Raw genomic sequence first — 16,320 nt, 5'->3', positions numbered from 1 at the left:
CTGTATGGGAGTGCTTATATCGGAGATTTTAGATGCAAACCAATATAATCTGATACTCGTTTTTTTCTCGTTCTTTATCCGAACGATATCTGATATCAATATCAGATCGGGACACCCCTTCACATCATCAGTTGTGGACACAAGGATCTGCAGGTGTTTCCACTGTTATCACTAGCCACATGAAGGTTGATGAGTGTCCGGAAAGACACAGGGGGCAGCGGTTTCTTTATGTGTACTCACGTGCTGCTTGTCATTCAAGATTCAAGATTCAAGATTTCAAGAATCATGCTCTCCTCCTTAGGAAAAACTCTACAAAAGGTTGAGCATTTTAACTTAGAGGAGGACAGCTCTTACCATAGGAAAGGTATGATGGAATACATTATGTAAGTGGTTTTGAAACCATAGCTTTTAAAACTGTGGCATACCTTGAAACTAGTTACAGGACCATTTGTAGCGTCAACAAGCAAATTAGACCAAAGTAAATTGGTCAACACTCCTTTGCTGGGATTGATTTGATATGATTTATATATCTAGTTGTCCCTAACATTTCTCTTTATTGTTATTACGAATTAACAAACATTTTCAAAACAGGGGCTTGAACTAAAGAAAATCAAGTACTAAGGGGGTGCCATTGGCCTAGCGGTCTAAGCGCGCCCCATATACAGAGGCCATAGTCCTCGTCGCAGAGGTTGCAGGCTTGATTCCAGCCTTGACCATTTGCTGCATGTCTTCCCCAACTCTCTACTCCCCATACTTCCTGTCTCTCTCCAGCTGTCCTGTCCATTAAAGGCCATAATGACCCAAATATATATATATATATATATATAAAGAATTAAGTTCTTAGCACAGCGAGGTGATTAGTAAAACAGGCCAGGTGAAAGAGTCAAATTTTAATATCAGTCTGTATTCACTGACAATGTATTTTGAGGAAACAAAGTGGTGGAATTGATGTAAATTGTACATTTTGATGGTGGGACGCCCCTAATAAACACTGCACTGCAGTTCAAACCGACTCTTTGCATATTGTAATAATTACACAATAACTGCACATACCTTTAGCAATGCTGAATTGGATGTTATTATGCAGACAATGTGGTCAATTTTGCCTAACATAATGTGTGTGAAATACCTGTCTTTTTTGTCACACTTACACAGGCTTGGTAGTAAAAGAAGCCATGTAATCCTTATGCATATAACTTAACATTTGAATCCAGAATTTGGTGCTCACCCGTGACTTTTCCTCTAGCCTGGTCATCATTACTATGGTGCTGGTCCTCTGCTCCCAAACCATCCTCCAAAAGTCACTCATGGTCTCCTGTAGTGGTCCTTGTGTAGCGATGTAAGCGTTCTGCTTCCTGTGGCCATCAACATAGTTGGCATTGATATAGTCACTACCTGGAACTCCTGTTGTGAGAAGCAAGGTTGACACATTTAGAAAGAAAATAACAAGGAGTGAATCTGAAAACAACAAGGCTTCTTTGTAATAAATAAAGTAAACTTAAAAGAAGAGTTTTGTTTGTTTTTTCTGGTTCTCACTGAAGTTATGGTTAATGTTAAGTCTATTCTCCTAACATGTCTCAGTATATGTCTCTCACCATCTACTGTAGTAAGGATGACCCTTGAGTGATCGTACGCAGTGACATTTGCATAGCGATTCTTTGGTTTGTTGACCTCCAGGTTTGAGTGCTCCCAGGTGAACTGCTGTCCTGGATCAATAGACTGACACAAGAGGGGAGAAATAGGGATGCACAGGGGTTGCAGGGAAAAAGAGAAACCAAGTTATCATTACAACAATAACGTCTATCTTTCTGACTGTGTTATAGAGCTCTTCAGAGCTCATAGTGAAAAGTCAAGCCCAATAAATGTGATACAAAAAAACCCACAGCCTTAGGTGCTATAGCTTTAGCCACACTCCTTTCCCTGCAAGTGCAATCCTTCAAACATTTTCGCTCTGGGGGATTTAAAATGAAATTGCTTTTGGCCAAGTTTTGAAGGCTTCATACTTCTACTTTCTGAGATATGCAACTTTATTTAAATATGTTTAACAATGGAAGCAGAAGGGAGAATAATCTGCCTCAAACTCCTTAATTTGAAGATTCTAAAACTTGGTACTTCTACTTACATTTTGCTTTAAAATGTTCAAAAATCTTTCAAAAATGTTTGTATGACTCCATTTCTTGATATCTTTTAAAGTATTTGGGACTTTACTGTTGAACAACATTAAGATTTTTTGCTCTTTTTCTCACTGTAAAGTTGATGTGTATTGGATGGAATGCTGGCGGCCAATTTCCACCAGATCCATGTCCGGTCCGTCTCCAATCCGTCACGGCAAATGATCTGATTTTCTATTCTAGTCAGTGTGTTAACTCCCACTAGATCCGCTCAGATACATTCCGGCACGCCAGAGCCCTCCAGATCAGACACACAAGACTTATATTTTTACCAGATGCTGGAGCACAACACATAACGGACGAAATTCCACCGGATCTGATAGGTTTCTATTTCAAGTCAATGTGTTAACTTCTACTGGATCCACTCCGTCGCATTCCAGCTGTGTCTCTGATCCGGCAGGTCGGAGCCCTCCGGATCAGATACACAAGACTTCTGGGGGTTCAGATACTGATTGCCAAAATACTGCCAAATTAAAGGGCAGTTCCAACATGTCAATGCTGAATTAACATTAGCTTACGACACATGTAACATTGAATTAGTCTAAATTGAGTGCTGTATGAAAATATCTTTTTGATCTTTGTGCTTGTAGAATCAGTAGTTGTTATGGCAGCAAAGTGAAAAAAAACGACGTAAGCCAGTATCTTCATTAATATAAGAAAAAACATTTGTTCTATTTTCTTTATGTGTTAGACACAGCGTTGCAGCAGAATAAGACAGGCATGTTAAGGTGTGTCCACTTTAAAATGATGCACGCAGTTGAAACTCAGAACATAAATAAGTCATACTAACTACTAACTTCATCAACTGGATGCAGAAGAATGTTTTGGAAATGTATAGAACAATAAGTTGAGTCAACAGTCGTACATTTTAAGTTTGACATACATTGGCCATGGACACCAAACTGGCTACGTTTGCAGTGGGGTTTATACTTTTTTGTTTCTGTGTGTGTCCGGGGATCCTGCGTTTAACCATGGTTGCATTGTTTACATACGAGATCAGCTGTTAGCAGCCCGTAGCATGTTGATGCTAAACGATGCTAGGCCTGATGTTCCCTGTGACCTGAGGAGAAGGAGGCAAGGACGACGTGCTGGTACTGAGGTCCAAGCTAAAAAAGACGACATGAACCTGTCCTTCCACCCACCGTTATGGGGAATGTAAGATCTATCTACGATAAGGTGGATGAGCTAACCCAGCACCAGAGGGAATACTGGCAGAGTAGCATCATGCTTACAAAGCTAACACCGGACACGAACGCCACATTGGAAGGATTTCACCTGCTGTGGGCGGACAGGATACAGGAGAGCAAGACTGAACTAACTGGTGAAGAAGGCCAGCTCAGTCCTGGATCCTGTGCAGGTGGTGATCTGACAGGAGAATTATGGCCAAGCTGTTGTCTCTGATGGACTTTTTTTTTTATATATATATATTCTTGTTAAATTCTTGTACTGTACACCTTCTTGTTTGCTGCTGTCACTCCATGAATTTCCCCCCTGTGGGATGAATAAAGGAGTATCTTATCTTATCTTATATATATAAATTAAAATATGCTGTGAACCAAATAAAGCTGGTACATGTAACATACAGTACATATGTTTTTATATTGAAAGACACATTTGTTATAGGTGTTTTTTTCTGACAACTCCATGAATCATTTCTCAGAATAGAGAAGAATCCTGGTGCAGTCCTGACCTGCAGTCCTGACCTGTCACCCACTGAAAACATTTGGCGTATACTTAAATAAAATATACCACAGAGGAGATCCTATATCAGGCTAGAATGGGAAACTGCTGTGCTGTTAAAAGAAGAGATGATACAACACAATGGTGAACATGTCCTGTTCCAACTTGTTTGGAAAGTGTTGCTGGCATCAAATTGAAAATGATGCCATATCAGTTTCAATGTTTTATATGTTTTTTTGTTTTTTTTGGCAGTTTCTTCAATGATCTGCAACCTGTCAAAATCTGTTTTTATTAATATTTTACACAGTGTCCCAACTTTTTTGGAATAAAAGTTTTAGATTATATCAGAATATACTTATATAACTTAAACTAAATGATACTTAAAATGTGAGTGAAATTGAAATGCTTTACGATAATAGTAATACACTACTATGAAGCTAATAATATGCCAACAACCACAAGCACAAACAATCACATTTCCTAAAAGCATATTTAGCTTGTATAAATTACACAAGGGTTCAAAGTATACCTTTGACTAATATGTTGAAACACAGAAGAATGTACCTTTAAAGCAATTCAAGTTAGTACATTGGGAGTAGGAATGTACTGAAAGCATTCTTTGTGTACTCAAAGTACATTTTAATGCAGTTCAATTCTGTCAAAATTTTAAAAACCGAGGAGGACCCATGTGCAGAAAATTACGATTTAATAACAAAAGAACAAAAAGTACAAACCAAACTTACTAAAATGTCAAAGAAACTAAACCCAAAAAGCCCAAACGAAAACACAGAACAAAAGGAACCACTGGAAGAAAGCACCACACTGAGAACACAGCAGCAGACATAATGATCTAACACAGGAGAGGGGGAACAAAGAAACCAAATACACAGGGTAACAAGCAGCAGGTGTGGACACAGCTGAAACTAATGAGGCTAATCAAAAAGGAGGGAAACACACAATGGCAGGAAGTAAAACTAAACTGGAAACAAGGCTCCATACTTGGACCAATGTTGTTTTCTTTATATGTTAATGATCTACCCAGTGTATGCAAAAATGTGAATGTTCAATTGTACGCAGATGATGCTGTAATCTTTTGTCTATCCAATGTGCAAGAATGGCTCACAAAGTCATGTCTGCTTTTGAACTCAAAAAAACGGTTTGCATGTTGTTTACAAAAAGACCAACCTAAAGGACTCACTCAAATGTGTTCCTGAAAGGAGAAGAACAGGACATTGTGCAGGAATATAAGTACCTCAGTGTCACACTGGACTCCACTTTATCTTTTAAGAACCATGTTAAAAACATTTCAAAAACAATCAAATTTAATCTTCACAACTTCAGGCAAATTAGACCTGCACTACCTGAAAGTGCTGCCAGGGTGTTTCTTCATTCTATGATTTTCTCTCATGTAGAATACTGTATAACAAACTGGTCAACAGCAAATGCAACAACACTCAAACCAATAGTCTCTTTTCAAAAACGCACCAACAGTCTTTGACAGGAAACCAATTATTTTCAATCATTGCATCATACTTCAGAAACATCACCTCCTCAATTTCGAAAATTTTAAAAAGTTTAAGTTTGCCAACTTGATCTACAAAGTCTTACATGGACTTGCTCCACCGCCTCTCTGTAAATATATTAAACTTAAATCTAGAGACAGAACCGCAACCAGATCTTGCACTGGAGGAGACTGTGTGATACCTTATAGGCGTACTACATTAAGTCAATCCGTGCTGTCTGTTAAGGGAGGTGAGGTCTGGAACAAAATACCGGTCTCAATAAGGCAATGCCCCATTTACCCCACATTCACAACCCATCTGAAACGATGGCTCAAGACACAGCAGCTCTGTAATCACTAATCTATATTCATTGCTGTCTCTCTCTGTCTCTTCCGCCGTGTGCATGTGCGTGCATCTGTGCATCTGTGCGTCTGTGCGTGCGTGTGCATGCATGCATGCGTGCGTGCGTGTGTGTGTGTGTGTGCCTGTGTGTTATTTTACAGGTTTAATGTGTGCATTTTTACTTATGTGATATTCTGATACGTTGGTCCATGTTTACCTGGTCCAGCTCGCGTGATTAGGCTCTATGGCACTTTAATGCACTAACTTGCACTTTAGTATAACTTATTATAGCTCTTGTGATGTATTATTGTTTTCATGAACTCTGTTTTGTCCTGCAGGGGACTACAGATGAAAATTAGCCTTATGGCTAACTCTGACATATTTACATTGATGCAGACGCTGAAATGTTCAATAATGTGCACTGTCCCTTTAAATAAATAAATAAACACAGGAATAAAGAACTACAAAATAAAACAGGAAAAACAGTAGATTAAACTAATGTAGTGTTCACACCAGAGGCGAATACAGATGCGAGAATGTTATGTATTTACTCGCTCTATTCGTGCGTCAAAATCGTGTGGACAAGAGTGCTCATGTCGCGAATAATCGCTAGAGCGAGGGGGCTCCTACACAACACTAGTCTGTTGTCATCAAACAAGGTTGAGCTCGTGGACATTGAATCGGGAAGCTGGTTATGCTAAAGGGGGCAGAGCTAACTTCCTACTACAACCTATGACTGGATTCAAGTGACAAAGTTTTTTCACAACTACAGATAGTCCTCTAAACTCTCTGTCCTCACAGTGAGCTCCTGTTTATTCCTGATCCCATAAAAACAGTTAGAGTCACAGAGTTCAGGGAAGCTGCTGTGAACGCCCCATAAGAAACACGAGAAAATACACAAAAGGAAAACATAGGATTACTTACAACTTATAGAGAAAACAAGGCATGAAACACAAGGAATATATGACCGGGGATTACATATTCAAAAATGCATTGCATAGGAAGTCAATTCTTAAACATTTAAATACAACAAAATTACCAAGCTAAAAAATACAATATCTCACTGTGTTGACAGAAAATGTAAAAATCTAAGTAAGACTAAAAAGAGTGTGTGTTTTTTCGTGAATTACCTCGTACTCTTGATAGAAACGCAGACCATCATTTGCCTTTAGTCCCTCTATGTGTTCTGGAAGGTCAGGGACACTAATTGGTGGGTGTTCCCTCATCCCTGCAGTGAAAGATTAACTAGTAAACACATTTCACAACAAATGATGTGGTTTAAGCATAAAAATCCGGAAACATATACATACAGTCATGTGAATGTTTATAAAAGTCCAACATGTACGCTCATGTGACTCTGTGTGGGAAAAAAACACAACTTAGCCATACACATGCACGTGTGGCAAATAACCTGTACCTGCATTGGCAAACATGCGTTTGTACATCTATGTGCACATACTGTTATTGCATATATGCATGCTCATGTGCCACTAATTAGAGCTGATTGGAATTTTTCCCAGTAAAAATAGAATTTTATAGTACATATCATTAAAAGATTCAGAGAAACTCGAAAAATCATTGTACAGAAGGGACAAGGCCCAAATCCAATATTGGATGGCTGTGATCTTTGGGAAATCAGCTGGCACTGCATTAAATATTGACATGACTCTGAAATGAATATTCCTGCATGGGCTCAAAATCACTTCTTAAAAACATCGTTTGTGAACACAAATTGTCGCTGCATCCACAAAGGTCGGTCCAGTGTTCTCAACGCTGCCACCAGACCACCAGAGTGCCCTCTTCCTGATTTCCAGACAGACCACCAGAGTGCCCTCTTCCTGATCTCCGGGGACTTCAACCATGTATTTATTTTTTGCATAGCTTATTCTGTCTTCTGTACATACTTTTATTATCATTATTTTCATTGTATTTGTATTTAGATCTTATTAATTAATTTCTTCTATTAATATTATTTGATATTCTTATTTATTGTGTACAGGAGCAACTTTACTGACTGAATTTCCCCTCGGGATAAATAAAGTATTTCTGATTCTGATTCTGATAACATTAATGAACTTCAGTGAACACTTATGATTGATTTTGATGTGATTAATTTGACATTACATCCATTATGTGTATTCTTCGAAATATTTGTTGTATCATATGTTTTTGTATTTTACGTTTGTTGCTTTCTCTTCAGGGCAGCTGCTGCGACTGTGCTGTGGTGGAAATAGGCTCCAAACTGCTACATGAGCCGACGAGTCTACACTTTCCATCTTGAAGCCATTGCAAGCCTAAAATAATACCATCACACCACAGTATTTCTGCATTTAGTACCGGGAAATGATGCTGTATTTATAAAAACAGCACCTGAAGTACTTTTTTAAAAAGTCACACAAGCGTATGTGCCAGGAAGTCTGTGACTATTGTCACAGGAGAGAGTCTGGGTGCTTGTGTTTGTGATAGATTAATCATGCAGCACTAGTACGCTTCCAATTATGAAAATGAGACCTCATTCAAAAGTCAAATTGTGAGAGCTGAGACGTTTATCAAGAAAAGCTTTGTGGTCAGAGACTTACAGATGGTGGAAAGATGTGTTTGTGTGTGTGTCTCCATGCCTTGGGTCTGATAGTTGATTCTCCTCAACTCCACAGGATCTGAGGCGTTGGTCAGAAGTGAGTCCTTCACCCCTGTCACGTGCTCCTGTTTGGTTGGAGATGTTCGTTTCCTGGGGTGAAGAAGATGCATTGTGAGGTAACCATGAAAAAATGTGACCAAGTAAGGTCAGGTCCAAGTTACTTGACCCTAAAATGGTGAATGATTTTAGACAAAGCATGAAAAATGTCAGGAACAATTGTGACCTGCCAAGGGACTGCTGGCGTAAATGAGCTTAAAACCAACTCTGGTAAAATGCATTAAATGGTAACATTAATGTTTAATATTGTACATGGTCCCTTTATAAACGAATAAAGTAAAATAAATGATGTAAACATTCACCCAGTTCAATGATTTTGTCCTGAAAGGGAAGTGACGCGTTCACACGTCATCATGAACATTGAGTCCTGTTCATGGCCATGTGGCAGGATAGGGCCTCTCCCCTCTCCCTGCCTGTACACTCAGCTGTATGTAATAATCAGATTGCACCTTGATGGCACCACACAGCAGTACAGCTGGATGGTTGTACCAATCTTTGGAAGCACACCCTCTGTCCTCTACTTGGGCACTGGTTTCTGCATCTGCTGTTGTATTGTTTCCACAATCCACTCCAGGGAGTTTAAAGCAAGCATTATTCTATTTCTTACGTCTGTTTATTTCAAAGGTTTATTTCTATATTACTGCATTTCACGTGATAACTGTTTATTGAATTTTTTGTTTGCTCTTTCTTTCTTTTTTTTTATTTCAATGAGCTAACTGTGTGGGTATGTGTGGCATGATATATTTCTGGGCACAGTTAGCTACTGTACATTGGTGATATCAATATCCTATTGGACGCTGGTGTTACAAAAATCCATAATGAAAACATAAACAACCTTCTCGCTTGTAATTGTGTTTACCATGTGGGTCATGAAGAGGCATCAGTAAAAGAATGAGACCTTACAAATACAAGATAAAAACTCCTCAAAGTGCCTTCAAAGTATAAGAAGTATAATGATGAAGTATACACACAGAGGATCTTTCCCATCTAAAGAATAGACTTGGTGGGTGAAGCAGTTTAACAACAAACAAAGGTACTTACCTTTCTTGTGTGCTGCATCCACAAAAAGCAGGCAGACAGACAACAAAGGAGGAAAAACAAACTCATTCTCAAGGGCCCAACAGCAGGAAGTCCACAAAATGTCACAGTAATGAGAAATGCACCTGCAAGAGCACAATATAGCCACTTTGTTACTTATCCTACACTGCTCTATTTAGTATTATGGATTTATTATTAACATTACCATGAGCAGCTTCAACTTCAGCAGTTTTAGAGAATTTTAGCCTACAAAAATCTATTTTTTAAAATGATCTAATCCCACACCCTCAATATTCTACACTGATGTAAGTACAGTGCTGTTCTAATGAAAAACAGAGAGGTGCACAGAGACAACACTTATTTCGGACACACATGAATTGAAACAATCTTGGTGACATTGCTTGATGAACAAGAAGTTACAACACATCTTTCATAGTGTTACTGCCTCATGTTTGACTATATAGTTAAAAATGACAGGAGCATATGGTTTAGAGAGAAATATAAAATGTATTAAAATCATTTTGTAACTTCTGGTCCACATGATTCCATTGTTAGAGTTCCAGTTACTATGTTTGTGCGTCCTGGTATATTTGACACCATTGTTTGAGATGAGAGAATCATTTGGAACATGAGGTAGAGGGTATGAGTTCCTAAAAAGAAGCATGGATTTCTGGCACCATTGATTCATTGTCAAAGAGATTGGATTGGGTCTGCTTATGCCACCACGATGATGTGCTAAAAATAGCTTGGTGTTACGATGCTGTAAAGCAACAAAAGTTGCTATTTTGGCCATTCCAGTTGCAATAATCTCATTTTGTATCTGCATGTTCTGTTGTTGTATTTTCTAACACTTATTCCACAACAAATTTGGCAACAAGGGAGGGATGGATGGAGTGAGACCATCAAACAGGCTACATCTTTGCTCAGGTGACACTGCTTGAGGTCTCATATCTGATGAGAGAATTATTGGTGTTAAATTTTCGTACAGTTTGACCTTGTCCCAAGTGCAGTAGGTATTGTTCAAACGAGGCATTACAACTTTAATTAAAATCCTCAGTGGCTCAGTTGCTTGGTGGTAGTGTTGCCATTTAGTGAACCAAATAGCTTGTCAGTGGCTAAGGATGGCCACACATATAGATGACTTTCAGAAATATTTCTAAAACCTTGCGAGACAGTTTTGTTTTTAGAGTTAGAATAGGTTTTAGAATAGGTTTTGGAATCGATGCAGCTAATTGGGATGGGTGTTGTGGGACACGGCTGGAAAAGAATTGTGTTGGTGGTTCCATGTTTAATAATAATTTATTGCTATAATAATAATTATTATTATTATTATTGTTATCGTTATTGCTGTTATCATTATTATTATTGTAGTTATTATTATGATGATTATTATTATTATTAAGTAATTTTTATTTTTATTATTATCGTTGTTGTTTTTGTTGTTAGGTTCTTCTTTTAACAGTGTTATTTGTCTAATTTCAGCCTGAAAGAAGGTGGGGCCCTTCCCAATGAGTGCAAATATAAAATTAAATAAGAGCATACAATAGGCAAGGTAAGGTTAGAAAATAAAAAACATTAAGGTTTCACTTCAAAAGCAACACATTTGTGCCGTTGTGTCTGTAAGACTCACCTCTTAAAAAGGAGGATAGCAATGACTATGATAATGATGAGAATGACAGCCAGGACTGGACCCATCACCCACAGCATCTCGGAGTCCTCCGCTTGTTGGTCTATTCCACTGTGGAGCATCGTTATTATTGGCTCAGAGAATGGGCTGGATGTAAATGTCCTCTGCTACAAATGATCAGAGGATGATACAGAGTTAGTTAACAGTTGCAGAACCAAACCAGGATAGTATACTAACATAAAATAACATTTTGTACTGAATGAGGTTGTGCTTTTCCTGACACCCGGGGCTCAGTTACCATCAACAAACATGTAACTACTCAAAAATATGTGGAACCATAAAAATGTATAATTCAATTGAACTGTTATTGTATTGAGAGGACTTCAAATACAAAAGTTGATTTATTAATGTCAATTGGCATGTTAGCTTTTCTTCTTAAGCTGAGCCCAAAAAATGAACAATACTTAGTCATGCTTGGCTGCTTTACAGTGAATGCGCTCAAAGATTGATAACTTTGTAAACACAGCACAGATATGGCAGACATACTTTTCAAGTCTATGGCACAATGGTATTATTTTGAGCTTAAATGTTGGAGACCTGGGACCAAACCAGCTCGGATCAAACTTTTCCCAGCCTTCAGATTAATTATTAGCATTTGTCCCTCAAGTGCATAATGGAAATTAACATTCCATCATAAAGTAAACATTTGCAAAAATCGAAAATAATTAATCAAAACTGAAATTGGAGTGCACAGCATGCAAAATATTAAGAACAAGGAAATATCATCAATAATAGATAGTGGGAGTTGTAGGTACAGGTGGTAATAGATGATGTAATGATAATATTATTCATCACTAGGGATGTAAGGATATATATCGCAAGACGGTAAGAAATCGATACAAATAAGGGTGGATTAAAATCGATTCAACATAATTTGTATCTGGAAATTATTTTTAAACAGTAGACATATCTGCATTATACTCCGCTTGTTCAACATCATGAAGTCTCTTGTCTGCTCTCTCGTCACTCGCTGAGTGGAGGTGTTTTAACTTTAAAGCATGTTTCAGAATCAGTTGACTGAAGGTGTTGATCACAGCGGAGAGGCTCAGCTGGGGGCTGCAGCTGAGTGACAGGTCTCCACGAGAGCTTTTTTTCTCCACAGTCGGACTGATTCTGACCTGGTTGTGCTCCCAGCTGACACCTGACCGCGTTTAAATGTTTATTTTTCTCAATAAGAAGGAGAAAACTGGACACTGAGAGTCTGAAATATGATCCTGTTCAGTTGTCCTGTTGCAGTTAATCAACATGTTGTAGTCTGAGGGCCTGATCTACTAAGATCCCAAATAACGAGCGCTAATTTGCGTGTGCAAATAATAATTTTGCACGTGTTATTTCTGGGCGTGTTGCGGTTGATCTACTAAGACTGCGTGCGCAAATGATAACGAGTGCAAAAGTGGTGTGGACCGCCCTATTCTATGAGGATTTTGCGTGTGCTATCGGCTGTCACCATGGAGAGCTTGAGAGAGTGGTCTAAAGCGATAAATGAAGTTTGAAGCCACGGTTAGCCGAATTCCACTCAAAAGTTTCTTCCTACAGTCATGGCCAAAAGTTTTGAGAATGACACAAATATGACATTTTCACAAAGTCTGCTGCTTCAGGGTTTGTAGGTGTTTTTGTCAGATGTTTCTATGGTATAATGAAATACAATTAGAAGCATTTCATAAGTATCAAAAGCTTTTATTGAGAATTACACAGAATTCATGCAATAAGTCAATATTTGCAGTGTTGACCCTTCTTTTTTAAGACCTCTGCAATTCTCCCTGGCATGCTGTCAATCAACTTCTGGACCAAATCCTGACTGATGGCAGTCCATTCTTGCATAATCAATGCTTGGAGTTTGTCAGAATATGTGGGTTTTTGATTGTCCACCCGCCTCTTGAGGATTGACCACAAGTTCTCAATGGGATTAAGATCCGGGGAGTTTCCTGGCCAAGGGCCCAAAATCTTAATGTTTTGTTCCCCGAGCCATTTTGTTATGACTTTTGCTTTATGGCAAGGTGCTCCATCATGCTGGAAAAGGCATTCTTCATCACCAAACTGCCCTTGGATGGTTGGGAGAAGTTGCTCTTGGAGGACGTTCTGGTACCATTCTTTATTCATGGCTGTGTTTTTAGGCAAGATTGTGAGAGAGCCCACTCCCTTGACCGAAAAGCAACCCCACACATGAATGGTCTCAGGATGCTTCACTGTTGGCAAGAGACAGGACTGATGGTAGCGCTCACCTCGTCTTCTCCAAACAAGCCTTCCTCCAGATGCCCCAAACAATCGGAAAGGGGATTCATCAGAGAAAATGACTTTACCCCAGTCCTCAGCAGTCCAGTCCCTGTACCTTCTGCAGAATATCAGTCTGTCCCTGATGTTTTTACTGGAGAGAAGTGGCTTCTTTGCTGCCCTCCTTGACACCAGGCCTTCCTCCAAAAGTCTTCGCCTCACTGTGCGTGCAGATGCACTCACACCTGCCTGCTGCCATTCCTGAGCAAGCTCTGCACTGGTGGTGGCCCGATCCCGCAGCTGTAACACCTTCAGGAGACGGTCCTGGCGCTTGCTGGACTTTCTTGGGCGCCCTGGAGCCTGTTTGGCAACAATTGAACCTCTCTCCTTGAAGTTCTTGATAATTCGATAGACGGTTGACTTAAGTGTAATCTTACTCGCTGCTATAAACTTCCCTGTTAGGCCCTTTTTGTGCAATGCAATGATGGCTGCACGTGTTTCCTTGCAGGTAACCATGGCTAACAGATGAGGAACAATGGTGTCATGCACCATCTTCCTTTTAAAGTCACTCAATCATGACAGATTGATCGCCAACCTTGTCCTCATCAACACCCACACCTGTGTTAATGTGTGTGACACCTGTGTGTCATTGAAATGATGTTAGCTGGTCCTTTTGTGGCAGGGCTGAAATGCAGTGGAAATGTGTTTTTGGTGATAAAGTTCATTTTCAAGGCAAAGAGGGACTTTGCAATTAATTGCAGTTGAGCTGATCACTCCTCATAACATTCTGGAGTATATGCAAATTGCCATTATAAAAACTGAAACAGCAGACTTTGTGAAAATTAATGGTTGTGTCATTCTCAAAACTTTTGGCCATGACTGTACATCCCAGAACTTTCCCCCCAATCCCCCTGTGAAGAGCATAAACCTGTGCCATACGCCATTGCCACAGTGTTTTTTTGTACACCATTAAACAGGAAGTATGTTTTTGAATGCTGCTCATTAGTGATCAGACCTATTCACCTTATTTTTGAATGCTGAAGTAAAGCTATGATGTACTTCCGCGTTTTGTGCTGGACATCCAGTTTGAAATATTCATCATTGTGATGCTTTTTTTTTTCCGTTTGTACCAGCTGTTGTGACATCCTCTGACGGCACACATAATGCACGTTTTCCTCAAAGACATCACTTTGGAGAGATTTGTTGCTCTATCGGCTTTGAATTAGTCAAGCTACTGGCATTTACCATTACCAGAAGTACGGGACCTGAACTGCTTCACAAAATAAGCGTTAACTGCCTGCGTCCGTTCAACCGCCAAAAATAAGGTGAATATAAAAGTAGATAACATGACACTAATAATATCCATTGCTTAATTTGTTGTGTCCAGAAGAGTGACAAAAAAGTCACAAAATGTCTACATCCAAACTGTAGAGAGCCTGAGGCATGCAGAATTATTCTCAATAATGGATCTAAAAGAACTGAAGAGCAGTGCCAACCATCAGCTGTGTCTCTCTGAGTGACAGCAACCAGGCTGCTCTGTTTCAGAACCATGGACACGCTGCATCTGCAAAAGAAGCTAAGCATAACTAAGGATTGTTCATTTTTGGGGCTCAGCTTGAGAAGAAAATCAAACATGCCAATTGACATTAATAAATCAACTTTTTTATCAGCACAAACAACAGTTGCAACTGTCTCCCTGTTTACCCAAATAATCCATGTCCTTGCAATAATACAGGAGTTGCAGTCATCTATTAGATTATATAAAATCACACCTTACATAAATGTTCCTGTCCAGTTTGGTACAGTTTTAATATATTCTGACTTTTTTGTCGTTCTTGTTTTGGAACATAAATTAGGCATTGATATCATATAATGCTACATTATAGTATCTTAATCTTGGTCAGTGACGGTGATTTTAGCCCATACTATTTACATCATCAAGATATACAGTAGTTGTTTGTGGACCATAATCAAAGTTTGTTAACCCTCCTGTTACCCTCAAATTTACAACTTTTATCCTTGGGGTCAATTTGACCCCAGCAATTTAAACCTCCACAAACTGATTGTTCCCCAGGTTTATGTGTCAGGTGCTTTATGTTTCTTTGTTGACTACCTAAATAACCCTTTAAATAAAATATATTTCAAGCGTAAACACAATTTAAAGTATTCAGAAGAACTTTATTTGTAAAACAGAACATCAAACTGTTGCCTGTTTGTCATGCTCTCGTCGGCCCTGCCTTCTTTCTATGTTATCAAAACATATGACACAGACACATCATTGGATGTCTTTAGAGACATGGTGGCTGGAAATATTATATCTCAATCTAAAGGTTGGCGGTTCGATCCCAGCTCCTGCAGTCACATGTGGAAGTGTCCATGGTTGTAGTGACCTCAATATCATCCAAAACAACCAAAACAAATGTGTGCAAAATGTTGAAATTTCTTATGTTATATACAGCTAAAACAGCCTGGGGTCAAATTGTCCCCAATGAACACCGATGTGTAATTATTTTTTCCAGTAAATTGGAATCTTATCAACATTTTAATTTTAAGTTTTCCTAGTTGTCCCCATTAAATTAGGAAAAGTCATGAAATATGAAGTCAAAAAAATGATGTTAGTCATTCATTTAGAGACGTTAAACATTGAATGGGGTCCAATTGACCCCAAGGATAATAGGAGGGTAAACGAATAAACAGCGCCTTAACTTTAGTCTCGTCAATGCTTTATCCACAAGAAATAATTCATAAAAATGAATAGGATTATTGAAAATAATAATGATAATAACTAAAATGCATGACTTTAATCTCAGAATATTACTCTTCTCTTCTCACTCTATTTTTTTCAATGGCCCTCGTGTGCCAACCATAGACTGTATAAAATATGGACGTAGTCTCCGTGACGTCACCTATCTGTTTCTGAAGCGCTGTTTTGAAGCCAATCGTGGGCGGCAGCCATATTGTAAATGCTGAACTCAACATTAGTGCTGTCGAGCT

At 38.9% G+C, this 16,320-nt stretch overlaps 1 protein-coding gene across 1 annotated transcript in view; it reads right to left on the bottom strand.

The window, feature by feature from the left end:
* The window catches only part of LOC117805275 (receptor-type tyrosine-protein phosphatase F-like), a 152,986-nt gene that overhangs the window by 29,134 nt on the left and 107,532 nt on the right, over positions 1 to 16,320 (bottom strand). The window contains exons 18-23 of the mRNA XM_034673956.1: positions 11,059 to 11,222; positions 9,432 to 9,443; positions 8,275 to 8,423; positions 6,826 to 6,923; positions 1,596 to 1,719; positions 1,229 to 1,404 (exon numbers count right to left, since the gene is read on the bottom strand). Of these exons, the coding sequence (XP_034529847.1) occupies positions 1,229 to 1,404; positions 1,596 to 1,719; positions 6,826 to 6,923; positions 8,275 to 8,423; positions 9,432 to 9,443; positions 11,059 to 11,222 (723 nt within the window). The remainder of the gene's footprint in view (positions 1 to 1,228; positions 1,405 to 1,595; positions 1,720 to 6,825; positions 6,924 to 8,274; positions 8,424 to 9,431; positions 9,444 to 11,058; positions 11,223 to 16,320) is intronic.

Source organism: Notolabrus celidotus, chromosome 2 (genome assembly GCF_009762535.1).
Source record: "Notolabrus celidotus isolate fNotCel1 chromosome 2, fNotCel1.pri, whole genome shotgun sequence".
NCBI classification, from domain to species: domain Eukaryota; kingdom Metazoa; phylum Chordata; class Actinopteri; order Labriformes; family Labridae; genus Notolabrus; species Notolabrus celidotus.
Note: the sequence above shows the minus strand (reverse complement) of the source record. Positions and strands in the feature narration are given on the sequence as shown.